This window comes from Micromys minutus (assembly GCF_963924665.1).
Source record: "Micromys minutus genome assembly, chromosome: 25".
Classification (NCBI taxonomy): Eukaryota; Metazoa; Chordata; class Mammalia; order Rodentia; family Muridae; genus Micromys; species Micromys minutus.
The window spans coordinates 6,551,781-6,573,151 of NC_137960.1; the positions used below are offsets into that span (position 1 = coordinate 6,551,781).

The 21,371-nt window shown below is 46.0% G+C and overlaps 1 protein-coding gene across 1 annotated transcript; it reads right to left on the minus strand.

Moving 5' to 3' along the window:
* Positions 1-367: 367 nt before the first annotated feature.
* GLO1 (glyoxalase I) lies at positions 368-19,548 on the minus strand. Its single transcript, XM_080938453.1, has 6 exons — positions 19,388-19,548; positions 10,850-10,932; positions 7,211-7,351; positions 5,421-5,488; positions 4,411-4,500; positions 368-1,688 (listed from the first exon to the last, which is right to left on the minus strand). The coding sequence occupies exons 1-6, from the start codon at positions 19,469-19,471 to the stop codon at positions 1,591-1,593; spliced, it is 564 nt and encodes a 187-aa protein (XP_080794579.1). The 5' UTR covers positions 19,472-19,548; the 3' UTR covers positions 368-1,590.
* Positions 19,549-21,371: the final 1,823 nt, after the last annotated feature.

Genomic DNA, 21,371 nt, shown 5'->3' on the forward strand with positions numbered 1-21,371 from the left:
ACTGTCCCAATGCACGATTCACTTAGCAAGTACTTCCCGCCCCTAGAAATATGGCTTAAGTGGTTCGATGAATTGGGTCGGTCCAGTATTAGAATCCCATTTGGGGATTCTAGCACTGGACATTTGAAACTGGCCTTCCTAAATCCCTGTGACCCACCTTTTGATATGTGGTCCTTCTCCTGAATGTACTTCATTCCCCCAAATCTTTTAATTTGGCATTTTCTTTCCCATGCTTCTTCAACCACAGACACTACCTGGCTGAGTCTGTACAGACTCATTTGTGTCCCTGCTTCAAGCACACACTACTTTTGAATCCTTTCAGACCCCAAGACCAGCCTTGTACACAAAGGGACTTGCTACGCAGAACTTAATGTGTTAAACAGCGTCAGTTTTATTTCAGCCTATGATTTATTGAAACTGCTCACATAAATCCGTATCAGCCCAAGGAGAAACAAAGTGACCATCCGAGTGTAACCCTTGGCATTGCCCATCTACGCCCTCCACTAGAGCAGGCAGGAAACTTCACTGTAGATTTCTGCTCCAGTCCTTGAGCTTCCCAAATCTCTTCTGAGAAGCCATCAATTGTCAGTCAGCAGGGAGGACCACACCATAACTCCTGACATCTTAGCACTGAACGGAACTTACCCTACGGGATGACGAGCATCATGAAGACCCTTCCAAGTAATGTGGGGCTCACTCACAGGTGTCTCCTACAGCAGCCTCGGACTATAGATTCCTGTGCTTCTTTCTCTGTGGTGTTCAAGCTCAAGTGTGAGCAAAGAGCACAAGACCAGACTCACTGTAGGCTTCACAGTAGGACAGGAGGTACCGTGTGGCATAACCCAGCTCCTCCCAAGCCTTCAGACCAATCATGTTGCTTTGTATGCCTGGCTGCCTGCTTTCTCACATGGTAACTGCAGTATTGATCCACATAAAGCATGCTACAGTATAGCCCACAGTCTAATCCCTTCCTCCTCCACATTCCCAGAAAAGTAAAGTTAGCCCTTGAATTCTTAACATACTTCATGCATAGGAAAGAAATTAGTATTTCTATCTGTCCTTGTCAGCACGGTTCTGAACTGCTCTCAGGAGTACCTTCTCCTTTGTAAGATAAACACTGTGCTGTTTGAAGTCCACACGAAATTTCATTTCTCTCCTGTGCTCTGTACTTTCCATCACGGAAAGTTATTTCTGAGGAACTGAAACCCCAGAAGGTAACAGGCCCCAAAAAGAAACATTTAAAACAAAATTTTAAGCGATGAATCAGAAACAGACTTGAGTAGTCTTTAAGAGACAGGCAGTAGCAAATGTGGTGTCTAAAGGGAACTGTTCTAATTATTATCTTAAAAGTAAAGTCATACAACTTTGTCAAGGTCTTAAGGTAAACTGATACTTGAAAATTAGGTTGGCTAAACAGGGGAGATTTTAAAAAGCCCACTGAATCAGGACAATGAAAAGGATTTCAGAATGATTTGAACTGGAGCGAAGACCCATCAGTCCCCGACGACTCTTCTGGCACCTCAGCGTCTCAGCGTCTTGAATCACAATGTTTCTCGTCCCCACCGTCCCCGACACCTCAAAGGCACATTCTCACATAACTATTTTGTTAGTGGAGATTTTGTTAGGATTCAGAATCTCAATCCAGTAGCCGTCAGGATCTTGAATGAATGCCATACCTTTCATTTTCCCTGTATAATGAAAACTTTTCATTACTAAAGAGGCACATTAAAAAAAGAAAATCAAACACTTTTCCATTACAATTTTAATTTGCACTCGAATAAATATGTTGTTGATAGTTTTCGCCCTAAAAGGTTTGTGTAACGGCAGCACAGTTATTCTAATACCTAGAATGTGACCTTCCAGAACCTGGGAACAGCTCTATTAAGTATCAGGTCCTTGCCTTACTCTGAGGTCACCAAGTCACCAATCACAGAAATTATTTAGGAAGGAAGAGAAGATGGAGAGATAGATGCTCAAGGGAGCAGGCAGTGTGGCCTCTCTGCACAACCAACACACCAGAGGCTTGGGTCACTCAAACCCTATTAAACAATATACTGGGGTAACCTAAGTCCTGTCAATCAGACTGTGGCTCCTGGGGATTGGAACCACAATGGAGTTGTTCTCTTAGACGTATAGATGTGTCCTGAGAGATTAATTTCTTTGAGGACTAAGATGCTGAATTCATTTGACTCTTGTGTCTGCCTCCTGACCCTAAGGTCAAGGAATACAGATAAGGGAGAGAGAGAGAGCCATCTCCAGAGAGAGAGAGAGACACACAGCCATCTCCAGGATGACAGCTGAGGAGGAGCAGGGTAAGCAAAGTCTGCTGACTTAACCTGATCCACGGAGAGGGTAGTTTAGAGTCAGAACACGAGCTCAGGAAGTGTGGCTGGGCGAGAATAAACAGGATGTTTGCTTCTGCCCCCTCCTCAAGGCAACCAGCGCCAGTCTGCACTGGGAGGGACTCCCCTATCACTCCGAGACAGTGAAGGGGAACACAGTGCTAGTCTAATGAGGAAGCCAGAAGAAATAAGCCTGTTAGCTTCAGGACTCCCCTCCCCCCTACATTCAAGGCTGGCGTGAAGACAGCAGACCTGTCTCCCACAAACGCTACTCTGCCCTGAGGGGGAAAAGCCTCTGTTGTGAAGAGCTGTCATTTCCAGTAGGCAGGAAACCCAGCCCAGGGCTCATGCAGCCTGTCTTCCTGAGATCACTGGGATCCTTGGGGACTATTCTCTTCTGCCAGTCCCGAGGCCTGATGGATTACAGCAGCTTACATTTGTTGGAAAAAAAAAATAGCTCAGAGGCAAAACTAGCATAATCTAAGAACATAATTAAACACATAACTAAGCATAGTTACATATTTAAAAAACAATGGATTATTTATCTGAATTAAGCCTGAACTGTTAGGACAATGGACAAAGGGCCATTAAGATATTCAGACGCAATGAGCACTATGAAGTATTACCGGTGTTAACCAAGACCACAAAAATGTTAGGGAGCCAAGGGATGAAACCGGTAGCAATGACTGCACAGAACAGGGAGCTCAGGCCTACATATGTGCACACACGCCGCACACAGACCATACAAAGGAAACAGCAGATACATTTGAGGGGAAATGTTAGTAACCGGTAAACCAAAAATCTCTAGGGAAAAAAAAAAAAAAAACACTATAAAGTACAAAGGAATATCAGTCATACTGACAGCAGATTTATCAAGGACCTGGTGTTTTTTCAAGAGTGAGGGGAAAATGAAGCTGGGATTCTCAGCAGAACACATCCATCTGTGCCTGGCTCTCCTCAGTCTCAGAAATCGGTCCTCACAAAACTCTAGGAAAGAGTCCGGGATTGAAATGATAAGACAGGAAGATGTGAAAGATGCTTCAAGAGAGAAGTGGGGAAAAGGAGGCTCAAAGTACTGTACTGCATTATCTTTGAGAAAATGTGAGGACCAAAGAGAAAGAGACAATAACTAATTCAGGAAACCAGGCCAGGTACCAGCAACTGATGTGGACAGAGGGGCAGGCCTTTTCCTCAGTGAGAAGATCTCACAGCAAACGACTGACTTGAAATGATTTTGTAGAAACGTTTCATTTATTTCTCTCTGGGTTTTTGTGTATGTGTGGTTGGTTGGTTGGTTGGTTTGGGATTTTTGTTTGTTTGTTTGTTTGTTTTTGGTGCTGGGGACTGACCCCATGACCCCAGTGCATGCTAGGCAAAGGCTCTAACTACTGATAATCTAATCTACTTAACTGCTTCAGCTGTGAGCTGTCCCACACCGAACTGGAAACAGACTGTGATGGTGTGCTATAAAAGTACCAGCAAGGCTGAGACCGGAACTCTTAAGTTCATGGGCAGCCTGGACCGCACTGCAAGAACCCACTTCCAAAGTTAAAAATAAAAAGAATAAATAAATAACGGAGTAAGAACAGATCTAAGAATAATAATACTGATCCATATAAATAGAACAGTATTCATATGTGTGCTACTTCAAGATGCACACCCAGATATAAGCACACCCAACAATATAAAAGAATGAAAAATATCAGTTATTCAGGAAAGTAACCCAGCAAGGGTTATATTAATCATAAAACACACACCACAGAATTCATTTCGGAGCAACTAACTCACACCCTGAAATTCTGAAAGCTGGGAGAAATGGGAAGTGGGGGCATAGAGAAGGGGGGCTTTTCATTGCTCTCTGGATCCTGTTTCTAGCCCCTGGTAAACATCTGCTCCTAGGCCTGCTGGAAAGAGCTTCCTGTTGTTGTGCCCAGTCAGCATCATCCCAGCCAATCTCAGCGCGATCCTGGCTGCCATGGAGACGCGCTAGTCAATCTCAGCTCGATCCAGCAGCCTTGGAAATGTATTAGTCAATCTCAGCTGTGTGCTGGGTGGGACATGGACTCACCATCATCAGGCTTCTTCACAAACTTGACACCTAGTTCTTCAAATCTCTTACAGGCACTGTAGACATCGGGAACAGCAATCCCAATGTGACCTTTGGTGAGGGCATTCCCCCAAAAACACAGAGCACAGGAAGAAATGTTACATGAGTGTCACAAACGGCTCCCAAAACTTACTTCAAAACTCGAGGCCCTCGGAAACAGATTTAACTGATTCAACATCTATATATTTAAGAACCAACTGGACTATCTAGTTACAGTGAAATAGTTGCTTTGAGTTTTTATTTTAAATAAACCAATACTGGCTAATGTATAGTTCAACCTGTTTAGAATAATCTATGGCAGAAAGGTTATTTATTCATGTCTAATGGGTTAACTGTTGGCATTCACTACATTACCCAACCAAAGCTTTTATTATGCCATCTTGACAGGATACAGAGTTAGGTTTATTTTGTGTATAATGAGTATTTTGCCTGTATATGCACTATGTGTGTGCTGATGTCTGATGAGTTCAGAAGAGGCCATCGGATTCCCCGGAACTAGAATTATGGATGGTTCTGAGCCAGTGTGGGTGCTGAGAAGCAAGCCCGGTCCGCTACAAGAACAGTAAGTGTTCTTAACCACTGAACCATCTCTTCTGCTCTTTGACAAGACACTACCAGAAAATGATTAACCAGTTACCATTGTTTTTAACTTAACACTCTCCTAGAGGGATACAGAGGTACAGACATGTGCAAGACCATGGGCTCTAACCCTAGCCCTACACTAAGGCTTACTGGAAACATCACACTTGTGGCTCTACGTATAATATTAGGAGAAAGGAAACACAATATTTGGACTAATACCAACATAGCTGCTAAATAAGATAGGCAAGAAATAAAAAATATCCATATCCATAGTAAGTTATACTTGAAAATTAGGTCATTTATATCTGAAGTCTTCTATACCTGTAAATACATACATCATGCAAACTCACAGGCATGCACAAACATCATATACAAAGAGGAAGACGTACCGAATCCTCGAGGGTCTGAGTTGCCGTTGTGGTAACTCTGGGTCTCGTCATCTTCAGTGCCCCAGTTGCTATAGAGGAAAGGGGAACAGACATGAGGGCTGGTCTACACTGTCAACCTGAGGGACTTAGAATCAACCTGGTAGAGGCACCTCAGCTTTTTAAATGTATTTTATAACCTTTTTTTGTGCTCACCAGTCTAAACTTTAATTTATTTAAATAATTACTAATATTTTAATAATTATAATAAACAATCTATGCTGATTAACAATTATGAAAAATGATAATAATTTGATTAATTAATTAATTAATTAAAAAAATTCCAGTGAATTTCCAGAGAGGAAGACCCATGGTCAAAGTGGGAAAGGCCTTCCAACTGTCCTGCATCTAATGCTGCGGCTGCTACTCTCTGCTGATGAGACTCCAGCTCGCTGGCCTTCTGCCATGAACTACACAGCAGCGCTTCTCCAGGGGGCTCCAGGCCTTGGCGGACCCCGGCTTAGAACTGCTGACGCAGCCAGCTTTGTGGATGGAGCTGGGCTCTCTGCGTCTCCTGAGTTCAGGCAGCCAGTACTGGGGCTACTAAATCCCTTCCACATCAGCCGATCTCATAGACCTCCTCTCGTACTAGATGCCCATTCTAATGGTTTTGTTCTTTTAAAGAAAGAACCTTGCCTAAGAATCCGTGCTGACCTGCGAATCGCCTATGGGAGGGAGAATCTATCTCTGGGGCTGAACTCTGAACGCATTGCTACTTTACTTCAAACGTTGGGTTTTCAGAAAGGGCAAGCTGGCAAAGAAGATTCTAGCTGGGTTAAAAAGATGCTCAAACTCAGGCACCTGGATAAGAGCGAGGGGAAAAAAAAAGTCACAGCAGCTGTCCTTTTCTACACTGAGTTCTAGACAGGTCACCAAGCATCAAAACCTCTCCAGGGACTAGACTTGTATTTCCATTTTAGATAATGAGATGGCCACTTAGGCAAGTCTTTCTGGATCAAGGGGTACGTACTGACAGAGGCATACTGCAGCAAAGGCTCTTTTGTTAGTCCCTAAAAAATACAAAAATAAAAAACCAAACAAACAAACAAAAAAAAAACTCCCACCCACCAATGTAGTGAAATTAAAAGAAATGGGCAATCCTTAATTATGTACCTTTAAATGCTGAGATTATAACATTACCTTAAAATGTAAATGTTACTTATTATAAAATGATGTGCTGGCTCTTTAAAGGGAACATATTTTACAACATTTCTGGATCAAAAAGTACAATAAAATAATAAGAGGTCAAAAATGAGGGTATTAGAAGATTTTTAGAAGAACCATTAAATTGTAAAATCAGAAAGCTATAGTTTGGCAAATATCTTGCCAAACAGGGTCTTATTCTCTGAAAGAAAAATGTTCTCTTCTCTTTGTCCTACTGATACCATAAGAGTAACACACACACACAAAAAACCAAAATATCCACACTTTAAAATATCAAAAATTGCCGGGCAGTGGTAACACATGCCCTTAATCTCAGCACTCGGGAGGCAGAGGCAAGCGGATCTCTGTGAGTTCTAGGCCAGCCTAGTCTACAGAGTGAGTTCCAAGACACTCAGGGCTACACAGAGAAACCCTGTCTCCGAAAACCTAAATATACAAACAAACAAATTAATTGACTATAACTGATTTAGATTGGTGAGCACAGACAAAAAAGTATCTAAAACACCTTTACAAAGCTCTCCATAAAGAGACAAAAATAAAACCCCAAAAAACAAACAAACAAACAAACAAACAAAAAACCATGTACACACTGTGTGAGCTCAAGGGTAGCTTTTCTGGATAACGTCCATGCTGTCCTCTCAATCCTGTCCTTGGGGATATCACTTTTATCCTCATAAGCTAAGAAATAGAGTGAGAACTTCATGGAAGGAACGTCAAGCTTCTGGAGAAGTCTGGAATTAGAAGAAAAGACAGGGTCATTTACAATAGCACAGGCTGGCTCGTACTGAGTTCGACATACTGTGTAAGCTCTACTAGGAATAAGGGCTACATACAATACAGTGACTTTAGTGAGAAGAGCATGGGCTAAAGCCAGTGGGGAAAATCTCCTTTATAGCTCCATCTTATAAACATAAAGGCTTGAGTTTGAGCCCTAACACCCATGGGAAAAGCCGAGTATGACACGCCGTCATGCTTGCAAGAGCAGCCTTGGGAAGGCCGAGACAGACAGCCCTGGGGTTTGCTTAGTAGGAACCAGTGAGGGGCCGGTCTCAAAAACCAGAGTACTTGGTTCCCAAGCACACACACACCCACCCACATGATAAGATAGAACAAAGAGTTCTAAGTAGAGAACCAAGGAAGCCTCGAGGGCCAAGTGGATGAAGTCTTGAGGGAATGTGAATTGCTGACATGGCCATGTCTGTCAAGGACCAAAGCTCACAGGAAGAGTGAGCCCCCCTGACACACCCCTAGGCTCAGAGGAGCGGCAAAGCCTTCCTCTAGTCCAAGTGATAAGCTAACAGCTCATATGGGTACGACTGTTTACAAACTATAGGCACATCTATGCAAGAGCTAGCAACCACAGCTTCCTCCCCAAGAGCATCTACTGCCTGAGACTGCAGGCTACAAATGCCCCCTCCGGAACTAGCCCACCCCCGTACTGACTTAACAAACGCACCAAGGCTCCAGGTCGCTGCTGTGGTTGCTAGCACTCCATCACTGACCCCAACTTTTCTGTGCCCAGGTGTCTGTTTCTTTAGTGTCTGTTCTTAATTTGCTCCCTCCATGCCCCTGGTTCTAGTACCAGGCTGTGCAGGTCATGTGTCCATGACTCCTCAATTGTTTTTAAATGATTTGTGAGACACGACCCTACTGTGTAGCCAAGGAGAGCCTGAACTCCCAAGGAAGCGCCATCTTGTCCCATGCTGTGGTTGATATTAAGGTGAGAGCAGACACAAGATAAGGCAAGGTCTGTGATTGGGGAGTGAAAAAGTAAAGGTGGGGACAGTTTTGGAAAGGAGGAGAGAAACCAAGAGATTTTGAGAAAGCCAAGATGGAGGCCGTAGGAGACAACCCATCTCCATGTGGCTTTAAATAGCCACAGGTACCTATTGAATATCTTAATAGGGATGGATTATTATAGGACCATTTGTCTTATCTAGGTGGGCGGTTTATGCCAATATCAATTGGCTCTGAGTTTACTGTGTGGATGTTTTGTGGAGTGGAAATTTATTGATATAAATCTAATTGATGAATTACAAGCCTCTAGAGCTTTGATTTGGTCGGGCTAGTGGGAACTGTGATAATAACCGTGGGGGAATGTGAGCAGAGGTCAAGGCACAGAGTGGCAGGAGGGCGGCCACTGCCAGGACCAGAGAGTAGCCAGCAGCAGACTGGATGGAGTCTGCCTGGACCGGCTGACTGAGACGAAAATACCCTGCAAATGCCACGTGGCTCTACAATGCCGGCATGGGAGAGGGTTGGTGATGCACACTGTAAAAAAAGGTTGCTTCAGGGGACAACGCAGTACCTCTCCCTGTCATGCTTTCAGCTGACCGCATCCACTGTGTTCTTCAAAACCCACCAGGAAAGGACACAGGGGAGGTGACAAGGGAGAAGGCCAGGTGAGTCTCCTGGAAAAACGTGAATGTCAACAACAGGGGGCTAAAGCCTCAGACACTGCAGGAAGGCGAATCAGGATCAAGACCTGGAAAAGGCCATGGGACACGGAGAGGTCCTCTGGGAGCGGCTTTAACATGGTGGAGCAGGTGAGGCAGAGGAGGGTGAAGGAGGGGAGTCAGGCAAGCAAGGCGGCAGTCAGCAGCACATCTGACACACATCCGATGCAGCACAAGCAAGGGGACAGAGGGAAGTCTCCAGGATTGTCACCAGGACAAGAGGAGGTCAGGGAAGAGGGAAAAAGTCCCAAGGTTTCAAAATGAGAAGTGAAGTTAGCTTGTCAGTTTAGAGTCTGTAAGGTCGCAAGCAGAACAATATACATAATATCATTTTTTTTAGATTACTGAGGATTAATTATGCTCAAAGATGATCCTGTTCATCATCAAGAGCAAGAGCTCAGAGTCTAGCAAAAGCAAAATGTGTGTGTGTGTACACATGGGGGTACAGGGAAGGAAGCGTGCATGAAGAACAAGGCATCCTCAACTGCTGTACACTGTCTTTCGCTCACCTTTGACCTCAGAGACAGTGTCAGCCTACTGAGTGCAAGAAGTGTCCCTCCGGCCACAGGGTTGCAGGGCAAGGCAGGGCAAGGCAGGGCACGCACTCTACCAACTGAGCCATCCCCCTGCACCTAAAGCAAAGCTTCCAGAGTCCTGTGGAACGTCTTACCTACTTACCCCTATGATCAATATGCCCGGGCCACTAGATTTATGCATCAACTAACCACAAATATTTTACTTCATAAAGGATCCAACACCTCAACCAGAACCATCGGGAATTTGATCTCTGCCTTACTAATGTGACTGTACCAAGCCATCAGATGGGAAAGGAAAGGGAACAGCTCGCCTCTGTTTGCTTCCAGCAGAGCAGGGAATCTAGGGAATTCTGGTGCAGTCAAGTGCAAACAACTCAGCCTGGCCAAGTGCCAACTCTGGGGTGACTGTGGGGTGAGGAGACCAGCAACTTTTTTTTGTGTGTTGGGGTGGATTTGCTTTCACTCTGTCTTGTTTGTTTATTTTTGTTTTGGTTTTTTTTTTTTGTTTTGTTTTGTTTTTTTGAGACTTTCTCTCTGTGTAGCCCTGGCTGGCCTGGAACTCACTCTGTAGACCAGGCCGAACTCAGATCTGCCTGCCTCTGCCTCCAGCGTGCTGAGATCAAAGCGTGTGCTGCCAGCGCCCTGCCTTTTAAGTATGCTGTACACATCCTTAAGAAAGTATGGAAAGAAGGAAGCCATTCTGTATTCTCCATTTTGTATTTTTCAGAACCAGCCACATTTTCTGAGTGTACATAATACTTGAGCTGTTCTCCTCAAGTTCGTGGAAGTCAATGGAAGGCAGAGAATTAAAGGTCACTTCACTTAATGACTTATGTGCATGTGTGAAAAGCCTCCCATACCTGAGGAAACCAAGCAAAGCCGAATTATCATGTATGCCTTAGTAATGGATGGGAAGGAAAGCTTACAGCACATCACATGCTCAGAGGATCACAAACCCCAGGGCTTCAACCTCCTTAGCGGGAGAGTATGCGGCCTGTGACAATGGAATCAGGCTGATTTTAACTACATACATGCACTCTCTAAGTACTACGTCCTCACAGCCACGATTTCAGAAGCAGAGCATTAAAGAGCATGAACGGATGGACGGCTCATTTGGCCATGGTACTGCCATGGAGCTTAGGGGGCAACTCTGGAGCAGTCGGTTCTTCCTCCACTGGGCCATCTTCTCTAACACCGTGCTTTCTAACAGTAAGGCGCTAAGAAACACTCTACTTACGTCAGTCCAAGAACCCGCGTATAAAAATCCAGGGACTTCTTAGGATCCTTAATTCTTAGCATCGTTTGCTGCAGTATAAAGTCCTAAGGAGAAACGGCAGGCTGTGGTAAGTGTCTTCAGCACCTCCTAGCAGCTTTTCCTATTGCTTTCCCTCTGTAACAACAGTCCAGCATCGCCACACAGACAGAAAACAAGCAGAGAAAACCCAGCTTCTATGGGACACCCAGGAAACAGTTGCAAACCAAATGCTCACACTCTCAAGCGCTCTGCCCAGCATGGTCTGCCAAGCTGCAGGCTTTTGGGGTGGGTGGGGCGGCTGAGAGCCAGTGAGTTACACTCCAGGAATGCCCTTAACTGAGAACCCTGGCCTTCCTGCTCTGTAGTGACCAAGGCTTAGTGGGACCTTTGCAGTTGTTTGGGTTTGGTTTGGGGCTCCTGAGGCAGTATTGCATACCCCACACTGGCCTCAAACTTGCCCTGTTACCAACTGGCCCCTGAACTCCCTGAAGTTAAGGGCATGAGCCACCAGCACCTGCTTTGGTGACAATCCTGAAGTGACTCCCACAATCAGCTATCCAGTGCCAAAAAAAATTTTTTTTTAAATTTTTTGCTTCCACTGCCCCACTCCAGGGAGCTTCTGGTGAATTACTAAATAAGCCATCAACTTCTCTACTTTGCGTTTGAGCAAGCAAAGTACAACTGTATTTGGCATAACAAAGAATTCAACCTCTATAATCCCTCCCGCCCCGCCCCCCAGAGTCTCATGCCGCCCAACTAGCCTGGAACTCACTAGCCTTAAACCCAGAGATCAGCCTGACTGCTTTCCAAGTACTGGGATTAAAGGTGTGAGCCACCTGGCCTAGCTCCTCCTTAATCTGAACCCTTGCTGAACTACTTAGAAAGAGGTGAGCATTACCTCACCTCCCTTTCCCTCCACCCCTCCAGACTCCAAACCCACTTCACAGAATGCAGGAGCAAGAATCACATGACCCCTTCCCCTTTCCTTTTTGGGGACTCTTTTAAAACTAGTCAGTTGGAATAGACTGTGAGGTTGGAAGCCCAGCCAATGGGCAAAGGACAATCACCACCCGCCTTCATGTAAAAATTATGTGTGCTTCTGGCCCCAGGGTGCTTGTTAGAAATTGGCTCCTGGCACATGTAATGTATGTATGTATGTATGTATGTATGTATGTATATATGTATGTATGTATGTATGTGTGTATGTATGTATATATGTATGTATGTATGTATATGTGTGTGTGTTTATTTATTTGGGAGAGGGGTCCAGAATCATGATTTCTCTGCATAGCCCTGGCTGTCCAGGAGCTCACTCTGTAGACCAGGCTGGCCTAGAAGGGATCCACCTGCCTCTGGAGGCTAGGGCTCCGCCACTACGGTCTGGGGGTTCTGGGCATACTCTCTGCAGAAAGAAATCTCCAGGAGAAGCTATTCTCAATCTGTTCCTTTGTGCCACACTGAGATTCTTTGTGCCCATCAATTTACCGGTTACTCTGTTGACTGGGAAGACCTCACAAGGCCCTAGACTCCTAAAGAACCAAACAGTGAAAAGGCAGTCCCTAGCACCTCTGAAAACTTTCGATTTCTGCAGAAAACAGAAAGTGAGAAAAGGTTAGGAATACATAAATTCCCAGGGCTAAATTATGAGCTACACCTTGGTTAGGAGCTGATTTCTTTAGGTACAGGAACCACCTGTTTTTGAGTCAGAGTTGCATGTAGACCAGGCTGGCCTTGAATTCACTCTGTAGCCAAGGATGACCTTGAACTGCTAACACTCCTGACTCCACTCTAGGACATGCAGGTGTCCACTACCACACCCATTCTGGGGATCAACCCCAAGCCTCATGCACGAGACACAGCCAAGCCGCATCCCCAGCCCTGACAGAAGACAATTACGTATTTAGATACTATTACATATTTATGTGCCCAAGGGTAAATGAGAGGCTGACAGAGTAACCACATTATTCATCTAACCTTTGTAAATTCAGGTCTTCTTTTTACCACAGGCACCTCTTACCCCCCATTGGTGCTACTCCTCTGTACTTACAGACTTAGCACAAAAGGCCAGGAGGCTCTGCTCACCCCTTAGTAGCTTCAGTGGTTAATACTGTCAACTTGACAGGCTCCAGAGGCAGCGGGATTGTTTCACATTAGCTGAGCCTCTGGGCATTTCTTTCTTTCTCTTTCTTTCTTTCTCTTTCCTTGCTTGCTTGCTTTCCTTTCCTTCCTTTCCTTTCCTTTCTTCCTTCCTTCCCTCCTCTTTGATTTGTTTTTCAAGACCGGGTTTCTTGTCTAACCTGCCCTGGCTGTCCTGGAACTCTCTCTGTAGACCAGGCTGGCCTTGGACTCACAGAGAACTAACTGCTTGCCTCTTTCTCCTGAGTGTTGGGCTTAAAGGCATAATCGAGTCCCATCTCTGTGTCCCCATCCTTCCTTCCCCAGTACCAAACCCAGGGCCCTTAAGAATTCTACCAAGGAGCTGAATTTGATTAGGTCAATCAAAGCGGAAATACCCTGGATGAATGTAAGCGGCACCATTCTGTGGACTTGGGTCCTAGGCTGCACAGAAGGAAGCAAGCCAGCTAAACACCAACTTTCCTCACCCCATGATTCCCGTCTGTGCCTGTGATGTGAACAGTTGCCTCCAGCTTCTGTCCCCTGTCCACCATAACGGATGATAACTTGAACTGAAAACCAAAATAAGCCTCCCCCCACCAAGTTGCTTTTGTCGGAGGGTCATTTATCACAGGTGTGATAAATGCAGCAGCCACACAGCCCCCTCCCCCTCGAAATTATGTCATATACAAACAAGCCCGTGTCAGGCAGGTCTACATAGTGAGTTCCAGGACAGCCAGGACTACACAGAGAAACTCTGCCATATCACGAAGAAGTGATCTAAAGAGCATTTAAATTCATCGTTCAGAGGTGGCAACTGCTGGGTTGGCCCAGATCTCTGGCTCAAGATGGGAGTCACTTAAGACACCAAGATGGATGGATGACCAGCATGGGACCCAGCCCCCTTAAGGGAAATAGAAACTGAATGTTCTGGACTTCCCAGGAGTCTGCTGACCCCCTCCTGCTATTCTAATGGTCAGAGGCCATACCTCCCCCTGAAAAGAACACTGTTCAAGTTCACCGCAGTTCCTTTAGCCTACTAGACGCTCTCCTGTCGAACTAGAAACATCCTATAAACCCACAGCTTCTTTTTGGGGGTGCTGTATTCCCTTCTCCTGGGGTCAGCCGTGCACTTTATACCCTGAATCAAGCTCTGCCTTTGGGTCTCAGTGCCACTTTTGTGGTCTGGTACTCTCATTAAGCCATATGGCACCGGGGCAGAAGGCAGCTGGCTCGAGGTTCCATGTTTCTGGACCCAGGATGCCCTTTCATACCCAGAGCTGCTCTCCCCTTTTGACAATCAGGTAAGAAAGAGATAAGGGGCCCCCAGTCCAGGCACTGAGAGCCTGGTTCTCTCTGAACGCGGGTATAAAAAAAAAAAGAAAAAGAAAAAGAAAAAGAAAAAAACGTACAAAGTCACTCTAGGGCTATGGTAAATGAGGCAAAAGTCTCAGGCTTTTTACGAAGCAGCAAGACCATTTTCATGCCAGATGCTGGTCTAAGCAGAGATTAAAACAAGATACTGAAATTACGAAAATAGCAAGCATCTCCCTCTCCTGGCGAATGCTAGTGCCCGCTGCTTCCTTTCAATTACGGCACTTGCGTGGGGTGGCCAAGTCCCGCAAAGAAGCTGAGGTGTGCTCGTTTGGACCACACTGAGGTAATTTCAAAGGCTTTCCCTTTAGGCCTTATCAGAGAAAGCCAGCCTCCCATACTGGGTTTGGTTATTAACCAATACACTATACCCGGGGTTGGGGGAGGGGTGGGTGTTGGAGGTGGAGGTATTTGCAGATAGTCAGCTCTAAACATGGTCCAATCATTTTACCAAAATTAATTTAGGTTCTTCTACAAGCTGCTCTGTAGATCAAATTAACTGACCAGATGGCCTTAAAAATACAGAGATCAGGGTTGTAGAGAGAAAATAAACCTGGGTTCAGTTCCAGCACCCAACACTGGGTAGATCACAACTATAACTCCGGCTCCAGAAGATCCACAAGAGAGTACACTCATGTGCACAGACCCACACACACACCCTGACGACACATTTAAAAGTAAATCTTGGGGGAAGAAAGGAGGGATTGTATTAGATCAGCCTTGGTTAGTTAACTAGGTCGTTCAATCACACAAGACATCAGAAGACCAGACATGGCAGAGAGGGGCAGTTGCAAATGTCAGAGTAGGCTGTGGGGGTCCTGGCTGAGGGACAGATCAGTGCCACCATTTTAGCCACTGACAACAAGCAAGGATACTAAGAGTGTCGGCCCTGCGGTAGAGGGGAAATGAGATCAGGCAACAACCGGAGCTGGAAGCAGATGCTTCTCTAGAGCTGGTGAAGAACAAAGTTTTGCCAATACCCTGCTTTTCAGCCAGTGAGACTGGTACACGGTTGTGAGGTCACACACCTCTTTGTGTGTATGCGTGGCATGTCCTTGTGTCCATCCACATGGAGGACAGCCTCCGGGGGCCGTCAGAAGCTGCCTACTTTGTTTTGGGAGGCAGAGTCCCTCATTTGGCCTGTGGCATCCAGAGCAGAGCAGGGCTGGCTGGAGAACTCAGGGGACCCACCAATCTCTGCCTCCTTAATTCTGAGCTCACAAATGCACACCGCCATGCCTGGCTTTATTTTTTTTTTTTTAAACAAGGGAGTTGTTCTCAGATCTCCCCAGCCACACCCAACATTATGTGTCCTCTCCTGGGTATCGCAGGACATTTCTTTTCCCATGCAAACTGAGGAAAAAAATCTGTGAGAAGAATTACTATTTATCCCGAGCTGGCAACAATACGAATCTACACGGTGACACTGTGGAAGCCATTACTTTCCTAAAACCTCTGTTTCCAGATGTTTTCACCCCAAAGGATGAAGACAATGAGCGTATGGCTGAGCTGAAGTATAAATTCAGCCATGTTTGAAAGAAGTTAAAGGCACTGGAGAGATGGCTCAGTGGTTAGAGCACTGGCTGCTCTTCCAGAGGTCCTGAGTTCAATTCCCAGCAACCACATGGTGGCTCACAACTATCTGTAATGGAATCCGATGCCCTCTTCTGGTGTGTGTCAGAAGACCGCAACAGTGGACTCATGCATAAAATAAATATATCTTAAAATAAAACACACCCAGAGGTGACAATCCACTATCACCAGTGGTGACGCCTCCCAAATCTGCATCCCCTAGTCCAATCCTGTAAGGGCAGCCTTGGACTCCCACCCCCAGGCTAGTCATCACAGCTACCTGAGCCAGCACATCAGCAGCACTGCGGCCCAGGGGAGCTTTAATCCTGAGAGAGAATGCCTCAGCCCAAGTTGTTAGCCCAAGAGAGACAGGCTCTCCATACCTGCCTCAACAGTCCCGACTCAATCATATCAAACCCATGAGAACTGAAGAGGTTCTGATCCAAGCCCAGCCAAGCATGCTACTACTTCCTTGCTCGCTTAGCCTCCCTGACTTTCTAATAACCGCCACATAGGCTCAAGTCTTCCCCACTTCCGCCCCGACTGCTCTCTGCTTCTCGAAGGCCTATTCCAATGCAACCTGGGGTGATAGTCCTGGAATCAAAATCCTAGGTTAAAAAGAAAAGACAAACCAATCCTCTCTGCACACGTTTGCTGCTGGACCATGCCTTTATCGATGCTCCCTTAATCGATACTCCAATCATTTTCTGCGCCAAATGCTTATCACCTAAGAGAGATATTCTCATTACACACATGTATAATATTCTACTATAACTCTAGCCTAGGGAATATGTCCCCTCGGTGTGAGAGCACATATGTGCTTATCAAGTCTGAGGTTCTGGGTTCACCAAACACACACACACTCCAATCTTTATAGGATGAGGGAAAAAAATTATTACAAGAGTTTCCCAATTTCGAGTACCCCAATGGTTGTTTCCTGTCTTTCTTAAGAGTTTTACGGCTGCAAACAGACACCATGGCCACTGCAACTCTTATAAATGCAAACATTTCATTGGGGCTGGCTTTCAATTTCAGAGCTCAGTCCATTATCATCATGGCAGGAAGCATGGCAGCCTGCAGGCAGACATGGTTCAGAAGGGGATGAGAGCCCTACATCTTGATCCAAAGGCAACCAGGAGGAAGGAAGCGCTCTCCCTCACTGGGAGGAGCTTGAGCACTAGGAGACTTCAAGGCCCACCCCCATAAAAGGCCACACCCATTCCAATATGGCCACAAGTTCTAGTACTGCAACTTCCTATGGACTAAGCATATTCAAACCACCACAAGCCCCTCAACCGCCTACCGGCACAGTGCATACAAAATCATAACCTAACCTTCTTAGACAGGACATTCAGCATTCTCTCCTTGTCACTGGTCTCCAATCTGCCAGGCTGGCTAGCTTTCTCTGCCCCAGCTTCTGTTACCTTGACCCTAACAGCCTTGAGCCATATTGCTATAGACTAGCAGAATGCATTTCATCTCACTATACCAGCACAACAGCTGAGTCATCCTTATGTTCCTTTTATGAGCCCCAGGAGCCCGGCCAAGATGGGAGTGATCACAGACACCGGGATCCAAACGCGGGGCTCCAGATTCCAAACAGTCCGCACCTACAACATACCACCGATGCAACCTTTGAAAACTCCCATCTCCTCCGTGCTCCCACCCCGAGAGGTCATCATGGCTGACAACCTAGATTTAGAATCACCTAAAGCTTTAGAGTAGTGTGAGGAGGGCAGACCCAACCCTAATGGGATCCACGGGCACCTCAATCTACTTCCGGACTGTAGACACGTGACCAGCTACCTCAGGGTCCCAGAGTCTTCCCACCGTCCTGAAATGCACCCTCAAGCCGTGAGCCGAAATAAACCTTTCCGTGCTTCTCCGCAGGGATTTCATCATAGCAGGAACAAAAGTAACTCATACACCAGAATGCTTCATAATGCCAAGAGCTCTTTAATGCCGAATCCATCAGAGCTGGTGTATGTTTGGCATAGGATGAAGTCCTTATCTTTTTTTACGCCAGTGTCCCCGCCCACCCCAAAGTGCCTTTCATGCTCTTTGCAGTTAGTATATAATCAAGCTAAATTTCATTCGTGGCAGGTTTCCCCCTATTCCCTCCCTCCCCGCCCCTCCATGGCAAGTTCTCGGAATCGGAGAGGGCAGAGGCTGGGAGTGTGGGCTTCTCTCTGGGCAAGTATACTCAAGTACCTGGGTAAAATGAAGACAATTCTCCTTTCCTCATAGAATTGTTATGAATGAACTTAAAGATCCAGGGCCTAGCACACTCAACACACCAGATATTAAATAATTCACTTTACACCTCCAAATGGTATGCCCATCTGCCAAAAATTCTCAAAGAAAATTCCAAATCAAGGGGAATCAGCTGCCAAAGACCTGAATTTCCTTCCCAATACCCACAAATATGGAAAGTTGTCCACTGACCTTCACATGTGTACATGTGAGAGAAGCGTGTGTTTGTTCCTGCCCGCATTTTGTAATGACTAAGATCTTCCCTAAGTACACACCAAGCGATAGTCAAAGGCTTTGGCAATTATAGTGTGTCTGACTCTTGCTTGCCCTTAAGGCAAAGAACAAGCAGGGACCAAAGTTCTTTACCATCTAACTGCCCCTCCTAGAGGTCTGCATAAGCCCACATTCAATCTTCAAGGTATCTACAAACGATGCACCACCTAAATGAATATATGCAAAGGTGTTTACTGACACCGATGACTACACAGGAATAAATTCCTCTGTGAGCCACCAAGTCCAACTTTCCGCCAGACGATTCGGGGACCACGCCTGAATGAGTGTTGCCTACAGTGAGTACAGCCGTGTTAAGTGAAGGCATTTCAAAGCCATAAGGTAAGGTAAGCCCCTTCCTCACAGGTTGTAACTGCATAACGAAAGGGTCCGCGAAGATTCCCTTCAAATTGAAATCCTATGACCTGTAATCTCTCCAGAGACTCATGGTGGACACACGTGTGGACTTGAGCAACAGCAAAAGCCAAGCAAAGGCAGTTAAGTTCGAGCAACCGCTGTAGTTTGAAGGAGTGAAAGCTGGTGGCAAGGCGACTACAAAATGAGTGCGGCTGAGAGGCCCCTTTAACTATGCAACTTCTGAAAGTGCCTCTCTAAGGGCCTTGGCGCCTCACCGAGATCAACTACACCCATAGACGCAGAATTTGACCCTTAATCGGCCTGGCTTCAAGTCACCGTGCCAAAAATAAGCAAATTAACCCACACTGGGGGTTACAGGTTTTGAAATAACTTTCTGAAGACGGGGATCCCTCTGCACTGTCTTCCCACACTGGCCTCAATCGCCCTCTTCCCAGCTCACTCCACTGCTTCTTTAGCCGGCGGATCTGCAGCAGCGGCAGGACCAGGTCAGGATTCGGCAGGGCAGCACCAGAGCACCAGGTCCGCTCCAGCCTCCGAGAAGGAGGCCCTGTCACCCACCTTGGTGCTTGGGTCCGGGTCGGAGCAGCAGCTTTGGGCTACCTCATCACTGAGGCCAGTGGACGCTGGCTGTGGCTCTGCCATGGCCGCCCCAGAGAATCGCCGACTAAGTAGAGCTGGCAAACAAGTAGGCCACACGCTCCGGGAGAATCGTGACCCGCCTTAGCTATAGACTGAGTGATAGGTCAAGGGGCGGGCTGGCACGACTCCCAGCCAATCGTGGAGCACATGGCTGTTGGCTGTCTGCTGATTGGATTCCGGTAAGTCTGAATCAGCATAGCGAAACTACAATTCCCAGAATGCCATTGTGAACAATGGCGGCAACTCATTTAAAAAAAAAAAAAAGTATTACTCAGTGACCTGATTTTGCTTGTATTTAATTACAAAACTTGAAAAACCACCCATTCCTCAGGGCGGCAACTTCATAGAAAATTGCAACCTGGTGAATGTAAAAGACCCCCGCTTAGCAACAATAAATGCCATGTCTGTAAGGCTGTGCACACACGGGGCAGGCTAGGTCAGGGTCCCAGGTGGCCAAGCAAGATACTGGTGGACGGCCAGCTTACAATAGACAAAGAAAGGAAGACACTCAGATAAGCCCACCTTTCAGATAAGCTGCAGCCCCGACTGGTACCAGGAGTTGCTTCCTTAGAGCCATATTTCTGCCACAGTTCCCACTCTTAGATAAGCCCAAAGCAACTATTCTTGGAAGCCGAAACCCCGGCTGGTACCAGGAGCTGTGTCCTTAGAGCCATGTCCTTGGGCTCACTCCCTGGCCACATTTAAACTAACCAATTAAAACCCTGTTGCTATGCTTCTGCTTCTGTACCTTGCTTCTGCCCCCCAAGCCCTATAAAAAGGGGACTGCCCCTTTGTCCAGCGCGCAAGTCCTCTGAGAGACTGTGTGCCCACAGGTACCTGTGTACTTTGATCAAATAAACCCTCATGCTGATTGCAGCCAGTGGTCTCCGCTGATTCTTGGGTCCTGGGGTCTCCTCAGCTAAATGTCCTCTCAACGAGGGTCTTTCAAATGTTACTCTTTTTAGAATGAGAGTTTGAACTGGGTGTTAGTCTTTTTTTTAAATTGTGTAAGAACCTGAAGCCAAAACAATTCGAATTTAGGTTTTTATTTTTACTTTCAAGAAACTAAGTTTAAGTATTGCTTCCACTATATATTTGCCCCAGGAGCTTGGGCTACTTACTGGTCTTCCCAGAGCCTCCTTAGAGAATGTGTTGAGAATCGAACTGTGGTTTGACTCTCAGTATACACAAATCACCTGAATTTGAATAGGATTTCAATGACTCACTTCTACACACAGAGTATGTGTGTAGACAGAACTGATGGGATGCCTTATCTGAAATTAGCTTTTCAAATGTTGTGATTGGTACAGATAAGGTGGCTCAGATCTGTAATCACAGTAACTGGAAGGTAGAAGTAGGAAAATGAGAAGTTTAGGGCCAGTGTGGGCCTACATAGTGAGTTCAAGGCCAAACTGGGCTTCATGGGACCTGGTCTTAAAAAAAAAAAAAAAAAAAAAAAAATTAAGGTAGCTTTGGTTCTTGGTGAATCTTGTCTTAATATCTCCCTCTTTCTCTGTCTTTCTCTCCCTCCCTTTCTCTCTCCCTCCCTTTCTCTCTCTCTCTCTCTCTCTCTCTCTCTCTCTCTCTCTCTCTCTCTCTCTCTGTGTGTGTGTGTCTGTCTTTCTTTCTGACTCTGTTTCTTTGTCTTTCTCTCTCTCCCTTTCTCTCTCTGTCTCTCTGTCTCTCTCTCTCTCTCTCTCTCTCTCTCTCACACACACACACACACACACACACACTCCTTCCCACATATCTACAACCATATGAGTAACACTATATAACAGGAATTGATATCTCTAATGTAACAAACCATGAAAGCAGAAACACCCTTGAAAAAGAAGAAGACAAACCTGGTCTTGGGTGGAAAAGGGTTTGGGCTATACACATGTAAGATCAACATAGGTTC